Source organism: Macrotis lagotis, chromosome 4 (genome assembly GCF_037893015.1).
Source record: "Macrotis lagotis isolate mMagLag1 chromosome 4, bilby.v1.9.chrom.fasta, whole genome shotgun sequence".
In the NCBI taxonomy this organism is placed as follows: Eukaryota; Metazoa; Chordata; class Mammalia; order Peramelemorphia; family Peramelidae; genus Macrotis; species Macrotis lagotis.
Window position 1 is genome coordinate 203,273,029 of NC_133661.1, and position 25,886 is coordinate 203,298,914.

At 34.6% G+C, this 25,886-nt stretch overlaps 1 protein-coding gene across 1 annotated transcript in view; it reads left to right on the forward strand.

Moving 5' to 3' along the window:
* The window catches only part of SNAP23 (synaptosome associated protein 23), a 74,705-nt gene that overhangs the window by 39,910 nt on the left and 8,909 nt on the right, over nt 1–25,886 (forward strand). Inside the window, exons 2-6 of the mRNA XM_074235192.1 lie at nt 4,639–4,742; nt 6,363–6,404; nt 7,147–7,195; nt 8,106–8,223; nt 23,639–23,797. Coding sequence (XP_074091293.1) covers nt 4,686–4,742; nt 6,363–6,404; nt 7,147–7,195; nt 8,106–8,223; nt 23,639–23,797 — 425 coding nt within the window. The 5' untranslated portion in view covers nt 4,639–4,685. The remainder of the gene's footprint in view (nt 1–4,638; nt 4,743–6,362; nt 6,405–7,146; nt 7,196–8,105; nt 8,224–23,638; nt 23,798–25,886) is intronic.

The following is a 25,886-nucleotide window of genomic DNA, read 5'->3' on the forward strand; positions in this document are numbered from 1 at the left end:
AACTTTTTATTTTGTCTTTATCAGCATTCATTCTTTTTTTTTTGGAAAGGCAGTGGGGTTAAATGACTTGCCCAAGGTCACACAACTAGGTAATTATTAAGTGTCTGAGATCATATTTGAACTCAGATCCTCCTGACTCCATTGTCCATGCTCTATCTACTGCACCACCTAGCTCAGCCCATTATCAGTATTCATTTTAATGGCATTTAATTTTTTCCCCCCAAATGCTATGTAATTATTAAAGTAGTATTTTATATTTCTAATTTCATATAAAGATATTTTAACATTCATTTAAAATTTTTGAGTTCCAGATTTTCTCCCTCACCTCCTCCTAAGACAGCAATTTGATAGATCTTTTATATATATATATTTATATATATATACATACATGTATTATATATATGCAATCATGTGAAATATATTTCTATATTAGTTATGTTGTGAAAGAAAAAACACAAACACTATAAAGAAAACTCCCAAAAGTATGCTTTGATTAGCATTCAGACTCTCTGAGCTCGCTCTTTGGATGTGAATAGCAATTTTCCTCTTCAGACCTTTGGAATTCTCTTAAATTATTGTATTGTGGGGAATAGTTATTGTTCGTCATAGTTTATTAACATACAGTGTTGTTGTTACAGTGTACAATATTCTGCTGGTTCTACTTTCTTCACTTTCTATCAGTTTCATCAGTTCATGTAGAGAAGACATTGTCTTACTAGACAACTCATTAGCCTTTTTCAACCATGTTAGGAAATAAGGGTTTGGGCAGAGAAAACTTCATTCAATAAACTTCTACTAGTAACAAGCTTATATAAGTTTGCAGTTTACCTTTTTTTTTTCTCCTCAGATCAAAACTTGGTGATGCTCTTCATCATAGCCCTTGTCACTGAGAAAATAAAATTCTTTTCTTAGAAATTTTCCATAAATTTACCTGTTTTACAGTGATTCTGTTTTTTTTTTCTTTAGGTTTTTGCAAGGCAAACGGGGTTAAGTGGCTTGCCCAAGGCCACACAGCTAGGTAATTATCAAGTGTCTGAGACCGGATTTGAACCCAGGTACTCCTGACTCTACTAAGCCACCTAGCTGCCCCTTTACAGTGATTCTGAACCCTCATCACTAGCTGTATATGGCACAGTTATCAGCATGGCTCTTAATGGCATTTCTCTCTAGACAAATTTGAACAACTTCTAAAACTCACATTTTGACTGATTGTAGGTTCATCTTGAGTGGGGTTACTCCCATTTGAGTACAATGTAATGACAATTTTTTTCATTAAGTGATTTATCAGTCTATTATGAACCTAGTTCCTGATATCTTAAGTTTTCTTGTTTCAGATGACATGTAGCAAAGAAACTGAATATTCTTTTCAGTTGTCAAAATACTGTCATTCTGAGTTTGAGGCCTGTAAGTAACATTCGGCATTCTAAAGTAAAGAGACAGTGTGATGAATAAAGTGACCTTGCTTAAGAAATTAAATTAAGCAGCTGTGTTGTAGTTGCTACAACACGATATTTTTAGTTCCCAAGTTAATGTAGATATGTTCAATAGTGGAAACTATTAAAAACAGCTGACTGTTCTGAACTTTTTTACATCCTTCCTTTGTTGTTTCTCCTATTTCAATGTCAGAAGAGGAAATGGGGATTCCATTGTCTCTGATTCTGAAAGTTGTCTGAAACTAATAGTTATCTTTTTAGTAGCTTTTCCAGGAATTCTTGTTTGTGAGATTTACAAAATACAACTATACTTTTGGTTAAATTAGGGAGATTCTTTGTACTTTGTACTAAAATGAAGGAGAGGTTGTTTGTCTGACCTTTGGGAAGTAATCCCTAAATGTGTTGTTCAAAAAGGTTAAATCACATGCACCTGATAGGTTGGCAGTACTTCTGATAAACTCAGCCTCCACAATTTTGTCACATTAGCATTAGCTAAAGAAAAAGTGAGCAGGGGCGCCTAGGTGGTGCAGTTGAATCAGGAATACCTGGGTTCAAATCCGGTCTCAGACACTTGATAATTACCTAGCTGTGTGGCCTTGGGCAAGCCACTTAACCCCGTTTGCCTTGCAAAAACCTAAAAAAAGAAAAGAAAAAGTGAGCAAAATTATAAACCATAGTTTTGATTACACTTATGGTATGAAGGATAATTTCTTTTTCCCCTTAAGATTTATTCTGATACTTCATCTGGATGCGGAGTGACTGAGCTTTAGAAAGCTGGGATTCTATTAATACAAAAGGACAGGGGGAAGGAAAGATAACTTTAGGTCAATAGTTTGAAGGAAAATTCACAACTAATAAAGGGATAAATAAGATGGTGGGTGACTAGTCAATTCTGAATATGTGAAATTAGAAAGTATTTACATACACCAAAGAAATCCTTGTGATTGGAAGCTCTTGATAGAAGGGGGAAAAGTCTTTGTGGCAGATATGACTGATAATGGTCTGATAGCCAAGATTCACAGAAATTTGATATAAATTTCTTGAGCCAGTCTTAAAAGAAGTAGTCAGAGAATATAAACAGTTTTCCAAAACAAGAAATGTAAATGATCAATTACTGTAAAAATGTTTCCATTCACTAATAATAGAAGAAATACAAATTAGATCAGAAGGTTTTGCTTTGCAGGCATTTGATTGACAAAGGTAAGGACCAGTCAGCATTGGCAAAGTATTGTGGGAAGACAGTTAAAATAATATATTACTGGTAGAATTATAGATTGCTCCAACTGTTAGGAAAAAAAATTTGAGACTATGCTAGAAAAAAACTGAAATGTTTATATTCTTTGTTGAAGTGAAACTGCTGTGGGGCATATACTCCAGGGCAGAGCAAAAAGTCTTATGTATGTTAAAATATTCATAGTGGTACTTTCTGTCAGAACCAAAAATATTCAGCCAATTCATTGGGGAATGGCTGAACAAATTGTGATATGTGGCTCTTGCCTCAGAAGAAATGCTGCCAGGTAGGTAAACAGCACAAGAAAACATGGTATACATAGTGACTACAATGACATCTAGCCCCCTGTGTATTTTATGCTCTAGACAAAATGAAATACTCCCTATACTCTATGTACACTCTCCATTTTTCTTTTTTCTTATGCTCCTGTTCTTTTCTATGTCTAATGCCTGCCCTTAGCCTTTGAAACTCCACTCATTAGCCACCTCTTCTTCCATAAACTCCTCCCTGATCCTTTCTCCAGAATTTGGTGTTTGTATGTATATGGCTGCATTCTTTTTTTTTTTTTAAGGGTTTTTTTTTTTTTGCAAGGCAAATGGAGTTAAGTGGCTTGCCCAAGGCCACACAGCTAGGTAATTATTAAGTGTCTGAGACTGTATTTGAACCCAGGTACTCCTGACTCCAGGGCTGGTGCTTTATCCACTTTGCCACCTAGCAGCCCCCAATATGGCTGCATTCTAATGCACTTACTGTAATATGTAGTATTTATCAAACTGTATAATAATAGATTTAGAACCGGAAGGACCCTGGAGATCGCTTAGCTGGCACTTGTTTGTGTCTTCTTCCTCTTCTAGACCATCAATTCTGGGAGGGTAGGGAGTATTTCTTTATCTTCACTTTTTGTCATACTCACACTTTATACACTGTTCTGAATTAAAAAAAAAAATTATTTGTACATGTGTGAGCTTGTCTTGAGGAGAAATCTACCAAATTCAGTGTTTAAAGCCAGTTTCCATCTTAGGTACTTCCCAACTCTAGATTTATGATCCTGTGATCTGTAATTTGTAGTATTAACTTTTTACTCTGCATAGTTTCCTCTCATTTAATTTTATTCAATTACATGTAAGTAAACATTTTTTTTAACATTCTTTAAAAATTTTTTTTTGAGTTCTTACTCTTTCCCTTCTTCCTTCCTCCTTGAGAAGGCAAACAATTTGATATAGATTGTACATGTGCAGTCATCCAAAACAGCTGTGCAGTTTTCTAAGTGATTTGGCCAGGGCAGAGTAATTAGTATGTAATAGAGGTAGGATTTAAACAGACCTTTCTTTCTTTGAGGTTAGTGTCTCAGATCAGGCTGCAGATTCAGCACAATAATCTCTGATTTGAAATTTGAATTGCATCATGGTCATACTTAACTTTATTCCTCAATTTAAAAAATTCTCTTTGGGCTTTTTTTCACCTAAAGTTTTTATTACAAACATAATGATGTATTTTAAAAATCAAGTTAATGGAGAGATCTTTTACCTAATTATAGATAAATAATTTTTAACATTTATTTTTAAAAAATTTGTGTTTCAAGTTCTTTCCCTCTCTCCCTCTGCCTTCCCAGAGAAGGCAAGCAATCTGATATATACATGCATAGTCATGCAAAACATATTTCCATATTAGCCATATTGTGAAAGAAATACAGACCAAAAAAAACCCCCAAGAAACATAAAGTTAAAAAAAGTATGCCTCAATCTGCATTCACACTCTATCAGTCCTTTTTTTGGAGATAGGATTTTTTTCAAAATTATGTTAAATCATTGTATTGCTGATAGGATCATAGTACAGTATTGCTGTTAACTGTATATAATCTCCTGGTTTGACACTTTTCACTTTGTATCAATTTTGGTGAATCTTAGTGATCATTCACAGTGAGAATAATACTCTATAACCCCTGAAACCTGCTTTTTTTTTTTTTTTTAACAGAATATCTCAGTTCCTGTTCGTTTGTTTACCAAAAATTTTGATCCATCATGGATAATCTGTCAGCAGAAGAAGTTCATCTAAGGGCTCAGCAGGTGACTGATGAGGTAAAATATTTCATTGAAAGTCTAAATTCATTTCACATCTCTTAAATCTTTGTATTGTATTTCTATTTATAGATCTGAGGTAAGGAAGGATCAGCTTAGTTGTTTTGGCTAGCCTGGTCTTTTAATAAATTCTAATTGATTGATTAGACCAATGAATGCTTTTGGAGCAACTAATGATATGTTATTACTGCCTTATTATCTCTTTCTCTCAGAAAAGAAACCCCAAAAACAATTTAGAAAAGCTAAAAGTAAATTCTAACACTAGCCTGAACAGAAGTACTAGAGATAATAAAGAGTCACTTAAAATTTGAATAGGGAACTGACCTGGTCAGACCTGTGCTTTTAAGAAGATCACTTCAGCAGCTATGTGGATGGATCAGAGATAATTGTGGCAGAAAGTTCAATTAGGAGGCTATTATAATAGTCCAGGTGAGAGGAACAAGGAATTGAATTAGATTGATGACTGTTTCTGAGGAGAGATAGGATTATTCCTTTTTAATCTTTATATTCTCAGCACTTTGCATGTTACCTAATACATAGTGGATGCTTAATAAATTCTGGATTTATCGAGGATTTTGAAAATACATATAAAGATATATTGATGATAGAGCACCCCTGGGCTCTGTGGTTGGCCTTGTGCTATTTAGGATTCTTATTGATGACTTACTTAAAGATAGAGATGGTATCTCATCTGAATGATAAATGACACAGAACTGAGAAGGATAAACTAATATATTGCATGGCAGAATCCAGAAATGTTGTGACAGCTCAAGTGCATTGAGCTGAATGAGATGAAATTCAGTAGAAATTTCAGTCAAAAAATCTACTTCAGAAGGATTGCCTCCATGGATAGATAGCAGTTCTGAAAATTACACAGCAAGCTCAGCAAGGTGGTATGTAAGCCAAAAAGCTTATTTACTTTTTGGCTGCAGTAAGAAGGGCATAACTGCAAGGAATATGTTCCATTTGTCAAACCTCCTCTGGAGTATGCTGTCAGTTTTGGGCACCAAGCAGAATGGTCCACCAGAATGGTGAAGGACCTTGAGTTTATATTACCTGAGGATTATTGAAGGATGATTTAGCATGGACAAAAGACTCTGGGACCTGTTAGCTATTTTTAAATATTTGAAAAATTGTCACGTGGCAAAGGAATCAGTCTTGTTCTTCCTAGTTCCTAGAGGATAGAATCAAGAGCTTGCAAAGAAACTAGCCTTGATGACAGTAAAAACTTCCCAATTAGTACTGTCCAGAGATGGGTTGCTTTGAGACATAGTGAGGTTTTCACCCAGAGGCTGCATGATCACGTGTGGGATATGTTTTGGTGGGTAATCCTAGGGTTTGAGTTTCAATTAGATAACTGTAGAGGTTCCTTTTGATTTTCAAATTGTGTGATTCAATAACTGACCTCAGGATCTCTTAGAGCACCTGGTGAAAATCACCTTGCAACTTTAATGACTAATTAGGCTGTTTTTACAATTGTTTAAGAGATAATTGGCAATGATTTTACATATTGTAAAAATAATATTCTGAATATGCTAAACATAGATTTTTATTTAAAAATTCTTGTTTTTGTTGCATACTAAAATGTTAGATTAAAGTTGTTTTTATTTTTTTTAATAGTCCCTGGAAAGCACAAGGAGAATCCTGGGTTTAGTCACTGAGGTAAGACAATATTACTAGAAATGTCCTATTCTTGGGATTCCTAGAGAGCACAAGAGGATACCAGTGTTCTCCCTGCAGAGCTCTATGTTTCAAAGCTTCTGACCCATTTAACATTTGGATCTGTAATGCCCAGTAACATTTAATTATTCCCAGTAACATTTATTGCTCATATAATGTTATATTTGACATGACATCAATTCTATCTATTCTAGTCTGGGAATCCAGCAAGAAGGGATTGTGTTAAATTACTATTCTGAATGAGTTTAGTCACAGGAAGATAATACTGTTTTGTTTGAAAACAAAATACTGATGTCATCAAGTAATGTAATGTCAATATTTGATTTTTTTCTTCAATTTCTATAGCATGGCACTTTTCACTTCAAATAGTGATTATATTTTAAAATACATCTAGAGGGGCGGCTAGGTGGCGCAGTGGATAAAGCACCAGCCCTGGAGTCAGGAGTACCTGGGTTCAAATTCAGTCTCAGACACTTGATAATTACCTAGCTGTGTGGCCTTGGGCAAGCCACTTAACCCTATTGCCTTGCAAAAACAAAACAAAGCAAAACAAAAAAAAAAAAACCCAACAAAAATAAAATACATGTAGAATCCTGGTTTAATCTGCCTAGAATCTTACTTTCTTAGATCTTGATGTTTTCCTCTATATTTCCTAGGGGCTTCTTATTTTGCATGTGTCCTCTTGTTTTAATTATACTATATACTTTTTTCCCCCTTCTTTCAGTCTCAGGATGCAGGAATCAAAACCATCACTATGCTGGATGAACAAGGGGGTAAGTTTGGAATCATTGGAAGAAATTCTAAATATCACTTTGCACATGTTCAGTATTGATTTGCTGCACTCAAGGCTTTTCGTGGATATTTCCAAAATGTTTTCTTTAACTATGCTCTTCCCCATGTTGGTAGTACATTTCTTCCACCTCAAACTCCTTTTACATTTTGGATTATACAATATTTAACTTTTCAATTGGAAGTATTAAAGAAATTACTGTATACCCAGAAAATCAGATTATTGAGCTTAAATCCTGCTTAGTGCTCTAAACAAATTTGGGGGATATCCAAGTTGGAATATTCCTTGGAATTCAGTGTCATATGGGCCTGGTTCTCAAGAGTCCTTATTTATTCTGGGGTTAGAACCTACTGAGCTAGGAATAATGTTGGATATCTGGTTCCAAAGCAGATCTTAGTCCATATGATTCTAAAATAGAACTATATCTCTGAAGTTTTTCCTGGGATCAACTCAAATTCTTTCTTTCTTTCTTTTTTTTTTTTTTTTTGCAAGGCAGTGGGGTTAAGTGGCTTGCCCAAGGCCACACAGCCAGGCAATTATTAAGTGTCTGAGGCCGGATTTGAACTCAGATACTCCTGACTCCAAGGCCAGTGCTCTTATCCACTGCACCACCTAGCCGCCCCTCAACTCAAATTCTAATTTTGGAGGCTAGGCGTTTTAAAGTTTGGGACATACCAGACTTACTTCATGTTAGATAGTATTCACTATCTATTTACTCTTTCATTGCCATTATAGACATTTACTAGATTAGATCAATGTATTTTTAGATTTAGTATTGTATCATTTTGGGCTGCCTCATACAGCAATATTTTCTAGTTGGATAGCTTCCTAGAACATTTATGCTAGCTAGTAGTTTCCCACAAAAAGTAACTTTTAAAAAACCCTCTTCTTAGAAAAACTGAATCGCATAGAAGAAGGCATGGACCAAATAAACAAAGACATGAGAGAGGCAGAGAAGACCCTAACAGAACTCAACAAATGTTGTGGACTTTGTGTTTGCCCTTGGAATAGGTGAGTTGATCGGTCAAAGCCTAAAAATTTATCCCTAGGGATGTTGTGAAAGATTTTTTCCCTTTTTTCTTATTTTTTTTGTGGCGGTGTTTGTTTTAAATTGCTATAAAAGCATTTGAAAAGGTTCCCCTTTCCCATTTTTCCCTTTGGTGAAATGCGTATATGGTTTTTTTTTTTTTAGGATTTTTTTTAGGATTTTGCAAGGCAAATGGGGTTAAGTGGCTTTCCCAAGGCCACACAGCTAGGTAATTATTAAGTGTCTGAGGCCATTTGAACTCAGGTACTCCTGACTCCAGGGCCAGTGTTCTCTACACTACGCCACCTAGTCACCCCACATATATGGTTTTAAGACAAAATTAGGGACTTGGATGCACATTATGTAAGCATATATTGTTGACTTTTCATAAAGATAAATAATCATTTCATATTGTATTTGGTGTTTCCCAAAACCCACAATTTTAATCTATTCTGTTTTAAAATGAGTATTTTTTTTTGTTCTAGAGATAAGTGGTGTTGTAGCTATGATATTCTTTCTTGTCTACTATCCTTGAGACTGCATATTCCCATTTCCTTCCCTATGTGTTTATTGTATGATCTTGAGATCCTTCATCATAATGCTCTTTAAACTAATCATGACCTTCCATCAGCACTGTTGACTCTTTTAGTTTCACTAAAACCTTCTTTTTCTGAACTGTTTCTAAACTATATCTTTCCTATCTTGAACTTGTGAGATTGATTTTTTAATATAGTTGAGTTTTTTCTTCTCTTAATATTATTTTTATTTGTACTCAAACTTTTCAATTTTACATCATCAGAATTGTCCATTTTCTGTTGTCAGATGATTTCTTTTTATTTTTTTCATTATTTTGGAAATTTCAATGTAACTATTTTTTTCAACTTAACATTTTAACATTTTATTTGTTTTCCAATTATATATATATAGTAGTAATATATATCCATCATTTTTTTCAAGGCTCTGAATTCTTCAATTCCCCCCTTCCCCCCCCAGAAGGCTGTCTGATAGTCTCTACGTTGTTTCCATGCCATACATTAATGTCAATTGAATGTGTTATATGAGTAAACATAATCCCCCCCACCAAGAAGATGAGAAACCTCAAGAATAGAGAGAGAGAGAAAACAAAATTTACTTCAGTCTTGTGTTCAGATTTCAATGGCTCTGTCTCTGGGGTGAGTTGCTTTCTTTATCATAAGTCTACCAGAGAAGTTGCTTCAATATTTTTCCTTCAGTTACTGTTACTATCTGTACCTCCCCTCAATTCCTCTCCACTCTCATTTATTCTATTCTCTCTCTCCTTTCATCCTGGCCTTGTCCAAAAGTGTGTTGAATCTGAGTACCCTCTACCTCGATCTTCCCTCTCTTCTATCACCTATTTCCCATTCCCCCTTATAACGTTCCTTTCTTCTTATTTTTCTCTAGAGTAAGATAGATTTCCTCATCCTATTAAGTGTGTATGTTATTTGCTCTCTGAGCTATTTCTGATGAGAATGAAGGCTCTCTCATTCACCCTTGTCTGTCCCCTTTCTAGTCCATTGAAAAGGCTTTTTCTTGATTCTTATGTGAAATTTCTTAGCTTCTTCTTCATCTCCTTTTCCTTTATCACCCATTGACTCCATCTTTTTATTATATTATACCATTATCTTCCTCTCCTTCCTATGTTCCTTCTAACAGCTCTTACAAATGAGAAAGTTCATTTGAGTTAACAATATCTTCTTCCTGTGCAGGAATACAGACAGTCATTTTATCATTAAGTTCCTCATAGTTATAGTCCTTCTCTTCTACTCCCTCTATGGTTCACCAGAGTCTTCTACTTTGAGATCAAACTTTCTGTTCAGCTCTGGTTGTTTCAGTAGGAAAGTTTGAAAGTCCCCTGTTTCATTGAAAGGCCATCTTTTCCCCTGAAAGAAGATGTTCAGTTTTGCTGGGTAGTTGATTCTCGGTAAACCAAGATCTTTTGCCATCCGGAATATCATATTCCAGTCCCCACGAGCCCTTAAAGTAGATGTTGTGTAATCCTGATTATGGAGCCTTGGTAGTTGAATTGTTTGTTTCTGGCAGCTTTTAGAATTTTCCCTTTGATTTGGGAGTTTTGGAATTTGGCTGTAATATTCCTGGAAGTTTTTCTTTTGGGCTCTCTTTCAAGAGCAGTGAATTCCCTTAATTTCTATTTTACCCTCTGCTTTTAGGATCTCAGGGCAATTTTGCTGTATTATTTCTTGAAAAATGAAATCTAGGTTCTTCTCCTAGTTGTGGCTTTCAGATAGCCCAATGATTTTTAAATTATTTCTTCTGGATCTGTTTTAGAGGTCAGTTGTTTTCCCAGTTAGATAATTCACATTTTCTTCTAATTTTTGGCTTTTTTGGAAGGGTTTTATTTCTTCCTGATTTCTTGCAAAGTAATCAGCTTCCTTTAGTTCTATTCTGCCTTTGAAGGAGTTATTTTCTTTAGAGAGTTTTATTATCTCCTTTTCCAGCTGGCCAATTCTGCTTTTTAAGGCATTCTTCTCATCATTTGCCTTTTGTTGTGCTTTTTCCATTGGCCTAAACTCGTTTTTAACATATTATTTTCTTCTTCGTTTTTTTTTTTTTTTTGTATATTTTTCACCAAGCTTTTGATTCGGTTTTTATGATTTTTCTACATCGCTCTCATTTCTCCTCCCAATTTTTCCTCCATCTCCCTTAATTGCTTTTCACAGTCTTTTTGGAGCTCATTTATAGCCTGAGCTCATTTTCTATTTCTCTTGTAGGTTTTGGATACAGAAGCTTCAATTCTGTCATCATCTGAGTATGTGTTTTGATCTTCCATGGAACTAAAGTAATTGTCTATGGTCAGATTCTTCTTTTTTTTCTGTTGTTTACTCATTTCCTCAGCCCAAAGACAGCACTTCTGAGGCTTTGAGTTTTTTTGGGGGGGGCAACAACCCACTGGGACCTTTATTACTCCTAGGTCTTATGCTCTCTTATCTGTACTTTGATATGTAGATGCATGTCACCCCCCTCACTTCCCTCTGCCCTTGGGCTATAAGGAGGGATCCTGCTATTTTAGTATGGAAGCCCAAACTGCAATATCTGAATGTAGGCAAATAGCAGAGTCCTACCCCAAGAAGAGCAGAGAAATTTCTGCAGTCTTCCCTGACCCCTTGGGGTGCAGGCTGATTTCTTCAGATTCTCAGTGCAGATTCTGCGGCCCGGTGCTCCTCACTCCACACTCATTCTGGTGTAGCAGAGTTCTCTGACTGCCCCTTCAAGCTGTTGCCGGTGATCTCTGGGCTGGACTGGCTTTAATGTAGTTGTTTAATATAGTTTTAATATAGGTTACATTTATATCTATTAATTCAGTTCAATGTTCTTCACCTATGAAGACCTCTTTGGATTCTGATTGTGTTATTAATTTTATTACTTGTCTTTCCCAGTTTCTCTACCTTTATATCACTGATAAAAAGATAAAATCATCCAAAGTCAAATACCTAGGGCATACTCCTGAAAGCCTATTTCCAGATTGCATCTTGAGTAGCACAGTTAAACCATTTCTGAATCTACCTAACTATACTTGTATCTAGCTGTTCCCTGTTCATTTTGTCAACAAAATAATATGAGAAGCTTTGTCTAAATCTTTGCTGAAATCTGTGTTAAATTAAAGCTACAACACTCTTCCTGATCTGACATGTTTCACATAACTTGTTCTTGGCAAAACCTATGATGATGAGCTCCTTTTGATTATTGCTTCCTTTCTAAGAATTTAAAGAAAATTAATATTCTCTTTAATAATTTGTACAATAATTTTGCAGAGACCCGAAGTGAAATTCATAGACTTATAGTCTTTAGATTTCATTCTTATCTCAGTGTTCAAGAAAAAAGAAAATGCCTGTCCTTCTTCAGTCTTTTAACACCTCTCCTTTTCCAGAGATCATTGAGAGTAGTTCAGCAACTTCAGCTCATTCAAATAAATTCAATTAGCTTTTATTAGTTAGTGTTCCAGGTGCTGGGCAAAGACAAAAAAGAAGACTATCTTTTTTTTTTAATTTTTGTAAGGCAATGGGGTTTAAGTGACTTGCCCAAGGCCACACAGCTAGGTAATTATTAAGTGTCTGAGGCAAGATTTGAACTCAGGTCCTCCTGACTCCAGGGCTGGTGCTGTATCCACTGCGTCACCTAGCCACCCCTATCTTTTTTTAAAGAAAGATTTTATTTATTTTGAGTTTTACCATTTTTCCCCATTCTTGCTTCCCTCCCCTACTCCCACAGAAGGCATTTTTTAGTGTTTACAAATAAAGTATGAGATAGTAAAATTACATAATTAATGCTTTTTTTCCTAATTTGATGGTAATAGTCTTTGATCTTTGTTCAAATCCATAATTCTTTCTCTGGATACAGATGGTATTCTCCATTGCAGATAGCTCAAAATTGTCCCTGGTTGTTTCACTGAAGGGATGAGCAAGTCCATCAGGGTTGTTGCTGTTAGGGTATACAGTATTTTTCTGGTTCTGCTCATCAAAAACAAGACTATCTTTGTCCTCAAAGGAACTTACTTTCTATTGGGTGAAAATAAGTAAATATGAGGTGTATATAAACAATATAAAATAGAAAGGAACTTGATAGTGGGGAAGCTAACCAGGGTTTGAGGATTCAGCAAAAGCCTCTTCTAGAAGTGGCTACTTGATTTTAGTCTTGATAAGACCTAGAGATCCCAAGAGCTAGAAATGAGAAGAGAGAAGGTCTAATGTATGTAGGGAACAGACATGGAAGACCATAGGCACAGGAGATGGAATGATAAATAAGAGAAATTGCAAGTAGACTGTACTGGAATGTAGAATGCAAGAGATGTGTGAAGTATTTATCTGTCTAGAGCACAGGTGAAAAGTATATTGTACAGGGCAGCTACTGGAAGCAACTTGATCAGGGGAGTTCAGGATATCTTTTGTGTTTTAGGGAAACTGGGTGGAGGATGGAATAGAGGGGAGAGATCAGATTTAGGGAGATCAATTAGGTAGAGAGACTATTTCAGTAGACTAGGTGAAAGGTAATGCTTGAATTTGTGTGCTGGCCTTCTAAATATAAAGAAGTGGTCAGATGTGAAAGACGTGGAGGTAGACTTGAAAGAAACTTAGTATCTGATTGGATAGAGGGTGAGGGTTGGATGCCATACCTCTTCTCTTCAATCACATAGTCACCTTTTATTTCTTGCCTTAATGAGACCAACTTATGATTCATCCTTGGAAAGATCTTGGAAGAAAATGGTTCCATAGTTCCCATGGTTCCATAGTGATTTTTGTTATAAGTATATTGAGGAGGTGGTGTTGGTGAAGGTACTCAGAGGCCTCATTGCACTTTGCTTTCCTTGTCTAACATAAATAGTAGGATTATCATAGAAGCCCAAGAGTTATAGGGAATGTCATAGAGATGAAATACTGTATCCCTAAGAGAAGATTTTTTTCCAACAGGGATAGTACTTTAGAATTAAGGCATCTTTTCTGAATAAACAATTGATCTTTGAAGAAAAATTGAGCCCCTCTTTAGACAAAGGAAAAATTTGCTTATCTTATTTTCCTACTCATCAGGCCCTTACCTTTAATAGCATTTTCTTCTAGTCCACCTATTTTTTTCTTTTCTTTTCTTTTTTCTTTTCTTTTCTTTTTTAGTTTTTGCAAGGCAGTGGATTTAAGTGGCTTGCCCAAGGCCACACAGCTAGGTAATTATTAAGTGTCTGAGGCCAGATTTGAACTCAGCTACTCCTGACTCCAGGGCTGGTGCTCTATCCACTGCACCACCTAGCTGCACCTGTTCTTTTGTACTCACTTGGGCCCTCCAGTGAGATCCATCTCCATTTCTTGGTATTTTTTTTTTTTTTTTAAGATTTTTGCAAGGCAAACGGGGTTAAGTGGCTTGCCCAAGGCCACACAGCTAGGTAATTATTAAAGTGTCAGACTGGCTTTGAACCCAGGTACTCCTGACTCCAGGGCCGGTGCTTTACATTTCTTGGTATTCTTTAGAAGCTTTCATAATCTTAATCATTCAACTTTGTACACAAAAAAGTTTTGTACACATAACATATTTAAGCGAAACATGCCAGGTAACCAAGAAAACATTTTTGTTTAGTTCTAGGCCCTCCCATTTTAGAAAGAACCTTATTATTATTTGAGTGTCTCTAGTGGAGGGTAAACTAGATGAAGTCCCTCAGAATTGTCCCATATGAAGATAAATTGGGTGATGTGGTAATGTTTAGCCTGGAAAAGTGAAAATCCAGTGGGAATAGCAGTTATCTTCAAGACTCTTCAAGGGCAGTCAGAAAGATTTTATTTCTTCTAGTAGGGTTCAGAAGCCAGAACTGTAGTTACTGAATCCAGGTAGAGTACAGAGAGAAGGATTTAGCCTTGATGTAAGGAAAAACTCACTCATAATTAAGTGCTGGCCAAAAGGAGCTGCCTTGGGAAATGGGGAAATTCCTGTTCAGTAGAGGTCAAAGAAAAGCCTGGGTATCCATTACTGGAGTATTTTTTAGAAGAGGATTCTTATTTTAGTTGGATTCTCTTTCAAATGACCTTCAGAGATTCCTTCCAATTTTGAGATTCTGTAAATCTGAATGTAAGCTATAGCATACATTTCTATTAGTAGAATTAATTGAAACCATGTCAGCAGTTAAACCTTCACTAAATGGAATCATAAATTAAATCAGATTTTGATTTTGTTAAGTCCTTTTAAAAGTACTTGAAGAAGTGCTACCTTTAAAAAAAATTGCCCCACTGTTTGATGTTAATCTTTTCTCCTCAAAGACCATAAGCTTAAAATGTATATTTTAATTACAGTTGCCTTTAAATTGGGAGAATTGATGGTGTAATTATCCTTAGTTTAAAATGAAGTATAAAGATGAAAAGTCCCAAAGTGATGAAATATCTAATGACTTTATTATATTCACATTGTACTCTCTTACATTAGTTTTCTAACTTAGAGGTTATCAACAGCTTTTGCAGACTGTGGCTTCAGAATCTAGTGTGTTGTCAATAATTTCAGCTAAACATTTATCAAATAGCTACTCTTCATAAAGAAAATAAAGTGTTGATTTTAAGAGCCTACCCATATTGTCTTCTTAGAAACATGTACTCATACAAATAGATATCCTCTGCTAATGCTCATGCTAATGGACACCTTTCTAAAAATATAGCCCCACAATTCCTTAAATGCTTCAATTCTAATGACCTACCCTGTTCTTCTTCAAACATAGAGTATTTTGGTCACATCTAATAACTTGATGTTTTCAAAATTATCTTTTTGGAATCTTGGGATTCTTCTCTCTAATCATAGCTTATTTTTTAAAATAAATTTTAATTGTTTTTTTGTTTTTATAATACCTAAATTTCTTCCTAAGATCTGTCCCTTAAAACAAAGAAAAAGAGGAGGAAGAAGAAAAAATTTAGCAAAATTAATTATACATTGAAATAGTCTTATGTGTAGTAAGACCATAGAACAATTCCCAGGCCCTCACCTTTGCAAAGGCAGTAGAGGGATGTATAAAGACTTTTATAAATGAATGGATATCTTACTGTTTGTTTTCTCACCAGGTAAGGGATGAAGTGGTTGGGCAGGAGAGAATTTGAAACTCAGAATTTTAAAATAATGTTAACTATTAAAAAAAATTTTATACAGAACTATAAAATTTAAAACTGCATTAAGGCTTTTGAATTAGCCTATATTTTACTTTTTTTCAGTAGGTTAGGGATGTCTAAGTGGCATAGTGGATAGGGTACTAGACTTGGGGACAGGAAAGCTTGAGTTTAATTTGGCTTCACAATTAGTAGCTATGGGAATTTCACTCTGTTTGCCTCAGTTTCCTCATCTTTAGAATAAGCTGAAGGAGAGAAAAATCCAAATGGAGTCACTAAGAGTCGGGGCACATCTGAAAATACTGAACAAGTCATTGAAGTTTTTTGATCAGAGAAATGATGTGATAAATATTTGAATGAACAGAACAGTAGTTTCCTATATACCCATACCTAGGTGGTTTGAAACCCATTCTGGATTTTTTGAAAAGTAAATTAAATGTGAAGTTGAAGTATGATTTCCTTTATAATAAGCAAAATAAATCTTATTATTTTGCTATGTCCTCTTTATAACTGAAAAGTAGTTATTTTGACAGTATATTGAACTTTGGGGGCTAACTTTCAGTTAGAAGAATATTATTCATCATGTAGACTTAAGTTTTGAAAAATGAAAATTCTCTAGTTTAAGAACTTTATGATTCTTTTTTCCCTTTCTTTTTATTCAGATTTTCCGATGTCAGTTTCTGTAAAACAAGGCAGGAATCTAAATACTGTTGTAAAAATTCTAACTAAACCTGCTTCTCTTTTGCTGTCATTAACTGTTTCATGTGTCTCACTCTTAATCTTTTCCTTTCTAATCTGCTTACTAAAAAATGAAGATTTAACACCAGAGGCTGGCTCGGTAATTGATCAAAGTGAACTTTAGGATGCAGTCTTTTGGCGCAGTCTGAACTGTTACTCTACTATCTAAAGGTGATGCTTCAATTGGCTGTATTTGCATGTGCATGGATATTGTGAGTGACATTTTGTTGTGATGTGTTAGAAAATACCTCTGTTTAGAATTTTGCCCCCAAAAGTACTAAATTGGATATAGGTGCCATTACTAGGTCTGTAGAGATTTTAAAAAAAAACAGGGAAAAATCCTATATGTCTTAAAAAATTTGAAATAGTTTTATTTATTAAGAAAGGGAAACTAAGGGGGGGTACCCATCAATTGGGTAATGGTTGAACAAAATATAGTATGTAAAAGTAATGGAATATTATTGTAGTATAAAATATGAGAAACTTAGAGTTGATTCAGATTGAAGAGAAATAGAACTATTGGTACAAACAGCATTTTGAGATAGAACATCTCTGGTTTGGGAACTGCAGTAAATGAGAAGGCTTCCAGGAGGGCCAATGATAAAGCCTACTACACTTCCACACAGAGAACTGATTGACTCAAGGTAGAGAGCAAAGATATACATCTAAGCATTTTTTAAATTTTAAATATTTTATTTTTTGTAGTTACATGTAAAAGCAATTTAACTTTTTTTAAAAATTTGAATTCCAAATTTCCTTTCTCCTAATATAGGTTTTACATATGTAGATATGCAAACCATATTTCCATATTAGTTATGCTGTAAATGAAAATACAGACCAGAAAATATCCTCCAAGAAAAATAAAGTGATTTTAAAAAGTACATTTCAGTCTGCTTTAGATTTCACCAGCTCTTTCTCTGATATGGGTAGCATTTTTCATCATAAGTCCTTTAGAATTATGTAAAAGATACATATTTTAAAAATGATCCAACGTGGGACATTTGTTTTCCTTGACTATATACATGTTTGGTAACAATATTTTTTAAAAAATCTGAAAGAGAGGTAAAATTTTCATTGGGGGGAGAGAGGGTAGTGGTAATTGTTGCCTCTCCACAAGAAAAAAGAAAAGACAAAGAGGGTTATTAAAGCATTAAAAAATATTAATTGTACGCAAACCCAACAAGAATTCCTGGAAGAATTAAAGATTTAGGAGTGGTAGAGGAAAAATCAGGAAAAGAAATGAGAGTGATGTGAGGAAATTAAAAGCAGAGAATTGTTTGATAAAAAAGGCACCAAAAATACTGTATTTTACTGTATTACAGATTTTACTGTATTACAGATACTGCAGCATCTGTAAAATTTAGGATAGACCCAATGACAAAAAAAAGTCACAAAAATTCACTGAAGAAAAGAACTCCTTTTGAAAGATTATTTGAAGGGACAGCTAGGTGGTGCATTGGATAGAGTACCAGCCCTGGAGTCAGGCAGACCTGAGTTCAACTGTGACTTCAGACATTTGATACTTACTAGTTGTGTGGCCTTGGGCAAGTCATTTAATCCCATTGCTTCACAAATCCCACAAATAAATAAATAGACCAAATGAAAAAAATAGAAAAAAAAATTCACTTAAGAGTTTAAAAAGCAGAACTGACCAAAAAGAAATAGGATAAAAGTTCACTGAAGAAAATAATTACTTAGGGGCAGCTAGGTGGCACAGTGGATAGAGCAGTAGCCCTGGAGTCAGGAGGACCTGAGTTCAGATTGGGCCTCAGACACTTAATACCTATCTATGTGACCATGGGAAAGTCACTTAACCCCATATGACCTTGCAAAAAAAAAATTAGAATTAGACAAATTGAAATTTAGGACTGCAGGAGATAAAGAAACAATAAAACTTTCTAAATTAGAAGAATGAAAAAAAAGAAGAAAATGTAGAGTAGCTCATCAGAAAACAACTGATCTAGGGGTGGTTAGGTGGCGTAGTGGATAAAGCACCGGCCCTGGAATCAGGAGTACCTGGGTTCAAGTCTGGTCTCAGACACTTAATAATTACCTAGCTGTGTGGCCTTGGGCAAACCACTTAACCCCGTTTACCTTGCAAAAACCTAAAAAAAACAAACAAAAAAAAAACCCCAGCTGATCTGAAAAATAGATTGAGGATTGAGAGATAATTTAAGAATTAATGATTTCCACAAAGCTAAGATCAAAAATGAGTGTTGACAACATATTTGAAGAAATATTAAGCTATTTTAGAACCAGAGGGTAAAATAAAAATTGAAAGAATCTACTAATCACCTCCTGAGAACCTAAAATAAAAGCTTCCAAGAATATTATGGCCAAATCCCATTTAAGAAAAAAAATATTGGAAACAGCCAGAAAGAAACTATTCAACTATTGTGGAGTCACAGTTAGGCTTCCATATTAAAGGAGTGGAGGACTTGGGATATGATATTCTGGAAGGCAGAGGAGCTAGAATTAGTAATCCACCAAGAATAACCTATTGAGTAAAACTGGGTATAATCCTTCAGGGGAAAACAAATATTTAATGAAATAAAGGACTTTGAAATATTCCTGATGAAAAGACCAGAGCTGAAGAGAAATTTGAATATTCAAACACAAGACTTAAAGAGAAGCATAAAAAGATAAACATGAAAGAGAAATAACAAGGAACTCAATAAGATTAAATTATTTACATTTCAATATGAAAATGTGATAATGTGACTCCTAAGAATTTCATCATTAGGGCAGTTAAAAGGAGTTTATGTAGACTGAGGGAGGGCATGGGTGTGAGTCAGTTACATTGGAATGATCTCCAAAAAAAAAAATGAAATGGTAAGAAAGAGGGATGCATTGGGAGAAAGGGGAAGAGAAAGCTAGAATGGGGAAAATTTTCTCACAAAAAAGATACATGTAAATAGGAGCTTTTATGGTGGAGGGGAAATTGGGAATGTTGGTGAACAGTGTTTAAAGTTCAGTCTTCTCAGTATTGGTTCAGAGGGAAGAATATTTAAATACACACACACACACACAGTTGTGTTAGGAGGAGAGAGGGATAAGAGAAATGTGGGTGTGGAGATGGGGGATGATGAAAGGGAGGACAGATTAAAGGTTAGAAGAAGTAGATTTTTGAAGAGAGACTAACTGTGAATGTTAATGGAATGAACTCACCCATAAAATGGAAGCAGATAGCAAAATGGATTAGAAACCAGAATTCAGATTGTTTTTTACAAGTGAAACAAAAAGAGACAGAGTTAAAATAAAGGGCTGGAGCATAACCTAATAAACTTCAGCATGAACTAAAAAAAAAGGCAGGGTTCCAATCATGATCTTAGACCAAAAAAAAAAAGCAAAAATAGAGCTAATTAAAAGAGATAATTAGGGAAACTAAATTTTGCTAAAAGGTACTATAGATAGTCAGGTGATATCAAAAATTTTTATAGCAAGTTTCTCTGAAGACCACATTTCTCAAGTATATAGAGAAATCAAGTCAAATTTATAAAAATGAGAGTCATTACCCAATTGTAAATAATGGTCAAAGGACATGAAGAGTTAGTTACTATTCAGAAGACAAAATCAAAACTATTTATAATCTCGAGAAAGACAAATTAAAAACAACTCTGAGGAATCCTCTCACACCTATCAGAAATGACAGTGCTGGAGGGGATAGGGGGGTAGGGGAATTGGTACCCTAATGGACTGTTGGTGGAATTTCAGGCTGGTTCCACCCTTGTGGAAAACAATGTGGAACTATAACCAAGCTATATCAATTGGGGAATGGCTGAACAAGATGTGGCATGTAATTGAAATGGAGTATCATTGTGTTATAAGAAATGACAGTGAGGTAAGTAGTTTCAGAAAAACAAAACAAAATATAGCAAGACCTATATGAATTGATATAAAATGAAGTCAGAAGAACTAGGAGATCATTGTGGATAGTAACAGCAATATTATAATGATGCTCAATTGTAAATTAGCGCCTCTGATCAATACAGTAATCCAAGTCAGTTTCAAAGGATTCATGATGAAAAAATGCCACCACAGAGAGAATTGATGAACACAGAGTGCAAATTGAAGTATAATTTTCTCATTTTATTTTCTTTTTTGAAATATAGTTAGTATGGAAATAAGTTTGGATGATTTCACTTGTATTATGCGCTTGCTTTCTCAGTGGGTGGGAGAGGTGAAGAGAGTGGGAGAGGAAAGAGAATGTGGAATGCAAATTTTATCAAAAGAATGATAAATTATAAAGATAAAAAAACTGCTTTAAAAATACAGTATAAAAATGAAGCATTTTAAGAATATCAAGAACTATAGAGCTTGAAGTATGTTTCTACATGCCAGTTTTCTTTGAGTTTGATTAAAAGAGTATATTTTGATACCCCTTAAAGTCTTAAACTCTTGGGCAGCTTCCTCTTCATTTATTAAAAACAAGAAATTATGCCATGATCCTGGTAAACTTATTGACTGATTACATTTTAACTGAAACTCTAAAGATTAGGAAGTCACATCTTTCCATTTTGAATGCACACATTATCTTGCTAGAGATATTCTTAAATCCTTGATAAGACAGTGAGGGGCAGGACACATGTGAGACTTTTTTTTTTAATTCAGAGGGAGCGGCATAGTGGAGATGCAAATTATAATAGGTCTATTCACTTGATACTGAAAATTGGCAGAGCCAGATTTCGATTCAATAAAAATAAAAAAAATTCCTAATAGTTGTCTAAATGGAATGAGTAACTTCAGGAGATAATAAATTTCCAGTCACAGTAGGTTCTCTGGTGTAGACTGAATTACCACACATTTATTGGAAGGGGTATTATTCAACTACAGATTAAACTAAATAATCTCTAAAGTCCTTTCCAATGTCAAGGTCAGCTAATACACATTTAAGTGTGTATTGACTGCATGATTTTATGAAGGTAAAACAGATTTAGTTTTTGTAAATTGAGGGTACCAAAAGATTACATGTTCTTTCTCCATAGATGACTCCTTACTCTGAAAGAGAGGCTGTCTAAAGCTGCTGGAGAGCCAGGGAGTTCATAGAGAAGCCTCTAATCATTGATCTCAATCTTATTCTTGTATAACTCAGGTCCTCTCTCAATAGGCTTTTCCAGCTCTTAGTCCTTGTCCCGTTTTTTTTCCTGAAAAGATACCTCTTATCTTCTCCAGATTTGGCCCAACTTTAATCCTGAAAATGCCTATATATACATATACATACATATATATGTATGTATGTATGTATATGTATATTGTTTTCTACCACATTTGAAATTTTTGTTTTTTAATAATTGTGCTACATTCTTCTCACATGTCCATGTTTACTATCCTTATATACCTTCTGTTTCTGGCAGTATCATTGGACTAGATCCTCTTTGGGAGGAATATTCCTGTACTTAATAATTTTGTCTTTGAAGGGATCAAAATATACTATTTTCAATCAGATTCCAGAAGAAAATTAGCATGTAGACATATACTCAAGGTCACACAGCTAGTTAAGTGTCTGATGTGGATTTGAACTCAGGTCCTCCCGCCTCCAGGGCCAGTATTCCAGCCACCTAGCTGCTCCTAAAACTTTAATTCTTGGCTATTTTTAAAACATTTAATTTTGTAGTATTCTGAAACACAGTACACATTGTACTCAAGCATAAAGATTATAATCCATTAAAGATAAAATTATAGTTGTCATAGACCCAAAGTTGTACATTTAGGATTACATATATTAAAATTTCTTGAATAATTTGGAATATGCCAAAGAGGCCAAGAATATCTCTGGAAACTTACATCTCTTTTTTAGACAAAGCAAAACATCAATGTATACAAAACTTGGTGGGTTTTTGGAAAGATCAAATGAGAAAACACATGTGAAACTCTTTGTGAAACATAACTTTTCATTCTAACCCTGTCAGAGAGGAAATTATAAAGTTCTTATTTGGGCTTCACCATTTAAGCATGTTTTGATTTTCTGTCTCATCATCTCAGGTGCAGGTCTAACAGACTATCAGCCTCTTCTAAAATAGATGCTTTTATAAAAGATTGCTTTTAGTTCATTGAATAGAATGTAAACTCCTCAAGGATAGGAATTGTTTATTTTTGTTTAACCAACAGCTAACCCATTTTCTAGCATATAGTCAATGTTTTCTAAATTGATTAGGGAAAAAAATAGGATCAGGAAGAATAAACTATTCCATCTAAAAACTTTAGCCATGATTCACTGACTTATTGTCTAGTTTGATATTAATAACAATGCTTTAAGACTTGTAGACATTTGTCACATTATTCTTGACTTGTGTCTGCTCGCCTGTTGTAGTGAAAAAGAACATTGATAGGTCAATCCTGGTTTTCAAGCCCATTACTAGTTACAAGTCTTAAATTCTGCTGATTATCTGAATAACTTTGAGCAAGCCTTAACCTTTCTAGGCCTTAGGTTTCTGTTATATAAAATGAGGAAGCTGGATTAGCTCATGGCAGTTTGGGTGTATTTCCTCATCCATTGTTCGTCACTCTGTACATTTTGCACCTAATCCTGTTTATCAGGGCTACTATCCAGCAGAAATAGATGGTTCCTTAACCATGTTGGGGGCTCATTCAATATCTCCTGAACATTTTACCTCAGTAGAGGTGAAGAATAAACCAGTCAGTTATATTTGTTGCCAGTTCAAGTAATTTTGGTGAAGAGGAAGTTGAAATTGAGGGTTAGCATTATTTTTTACTTAGCATTGTCTATGTTCTAGATAAATTAGTCTTAATAGTTTTCACTTTTTTCTGCTATCTGCTAGGTTGTTTGATCTTCAGGGTAATTAACATGTGAGCCCTTTCATTGTTTAACCCAACCTTTCAGAGTTGTCACCTCCTTTCATAGCTTGTGGATTCTCATGAGAATTATTAATATGTTTATACATTAAAGTGGAATATTAAATGCTTGGAATGTTCATTTCAGTGGAATGTCCACTATGTGCCACTCTACTTGTCTGTGTCAATAGGGCAAACTAAACAAGAAGTGGAGTCTTTCACTTCTCTCGCAACCTGACTTGTATCTCTTCACTTTTTTTTTGTGTAGGACATCAAATTTTGAATCTGGCAAGGCCTATAAGGCAACATGGGCTGAAGGTGGAGACAATTCATCTAGTAATGTGGTTTCTAAGCAGCCAGGCCGTATGACAAATGGTCAGCCTCAGCAAACAGCTGCAGGAGGAGCCAGTGGTGGATACATTAAACGGTATATCTGTTCCTCCTAATAGCTTTCCCCATTTTTTTCTTTTTTAGAATAATCTTATTTTCCTATTACATGTAATCCCATGTCTTTTTGAACTCAGAATATTGGATTTCCTTTTATTTATTCATTCATTCATTTATTTATTTATTTTTCGTTAAAGAATAAATTTTAATTATTAGTACTTTGAGAGACCGACATCATAATGAAATTTAATAGAAAACATTTTTAAGCATTATTTGAGTATGATGGATTAATATAAATCAGTTTTATGGTTTTCAGACAAATTCATTTTTTTTGCTGCAGTTTTTGAATTTAGCATTTATCTTCCAACATATAATACTTCAAAAGGAGTTATAGAAAATTTACTGAAATTATTTCTGCATTTAGTAAATGGATTAATTTTCTGTTCTTTATAATATTATAAGAAAGCTGGTAGGCTTCTAAAAAGCCATTTCATTTGAAGAGTCTCAAAATCCTTTCAGATTGCATTTTCCTGAGTTACATAAGTTCACTGGTACCTCAAGAGCAATCAATTTGTAGTACAAACATTTGTTGAATGGTTACTATTCATTACAAGACAGAATTCAGGGTAAGGCAAATCTATAACAGGATCTGATCTTTTGATGTTTATAAGGTTTCATTCTATTTCTTTCCCTTGATGATGATTTAAACAACTAGTAATAAAGCATTTTTTCAAATGAATCAATATCAGAGCTGTGAAGAGAACCTAAGAAATACTGTGTCAGTATTGCTACTGCTTATATATACTTTCAAATGAATTGTTGGAAAATGACTATTGGAGATTTAGAAAATAATATTTTAGTCTATGATATTTAGGATGAAATAAAAACAAATAACTAATTGCATACAATTCAACTAGGGGAATATGAACTGGACCTGTGATTTCATTGTTTTAGAACTTCCAGACAAGAAAATTTCTACCAGATTGTCACCTTCTCTGTAGCTTACAGTTGTACAAGAGTTGCCTAATTGAGAAATAAAATTACTCGTCCAAGGTCCTATAGACAGTATGTCCATCTCAGGGGTGAACTCTGAAGCCAATTCTTCCTGGCCTCTGTACCATATTATCCCTCATACCATTCAAGATAATAACTCTTCAGGTTTTTCAAAAATATTCAGATTTATTTTTTAATCATTATAAATGTTTCCCATTACATTTTATTTGAGGAAGAAATTTTCCTTTTCTTTATCTGCTCTTCCCTTCTTATGGCTTCCTTTAACAGGGTTTGAAAAGACCAACTAAAGAAGCCTAAATGACCCTGTTTGCTAAAAGTAAGAAAGGATATAAATTACAGTTAAATGACATTGTAGAATGGGTAAAATCATGTCTGATACAGCATCTGAAACCATGAACTAATCTCATTAATAAGGATCTCAGTATTTACCCACAAATTTCCTCACCTTCCATTTAATAGATAAAACATCTATTTTTTTTAAAGGGGGAAAGGAATCTTTTTTTTTAAGGTTTTTGCAAGGCAAATGGGGCCAAGTGGCTTGCCCAAGGCCACACAGCTAGGCAATCACTAAGTGTCTGAAACCGGATTTGAACCCAGGTACTCCTGACTCCAGGGCTGGTGCTTTATCCACTACACCACCTAGCCGCCCCAGGGGGAAAGAAATCTTAAGGAAGAAATAAAATGGGTAAAATCAAACAAGAAAAATTTTATGTCTACTTGATTCTATATTATTGTCACAGCTGCTTTGTTCCTGCAACTCTTCTCACACCCCCCAATCACCATAATAAACTGATTAGCTGTATGAAGTTCCATTTGAGTTTAAATAAATAGTTTTTCTCTTTGAAAAGATTCAGGCACCTTTGGCATATGAGCAAATTAAACTCTTTTCAGCCTGTTCAGAGGCTTCAGTTAAGTAGTGAATAGTTGGTATGGTGAGCAAAGAGATTTCCAGGAACAAATGATACAAGCTAAAAACAGTTTTCAATCTCAAAGGCCCATTCAATGTGCAACTTTTGTTCCTGGGAAAACTAAAGGAAAACTAAATGAATATGCAGAGGAACCAAGACTCCTTAATAATATATTTCTTAAAAAAAAATTTCAAAATGTCAAAAAAT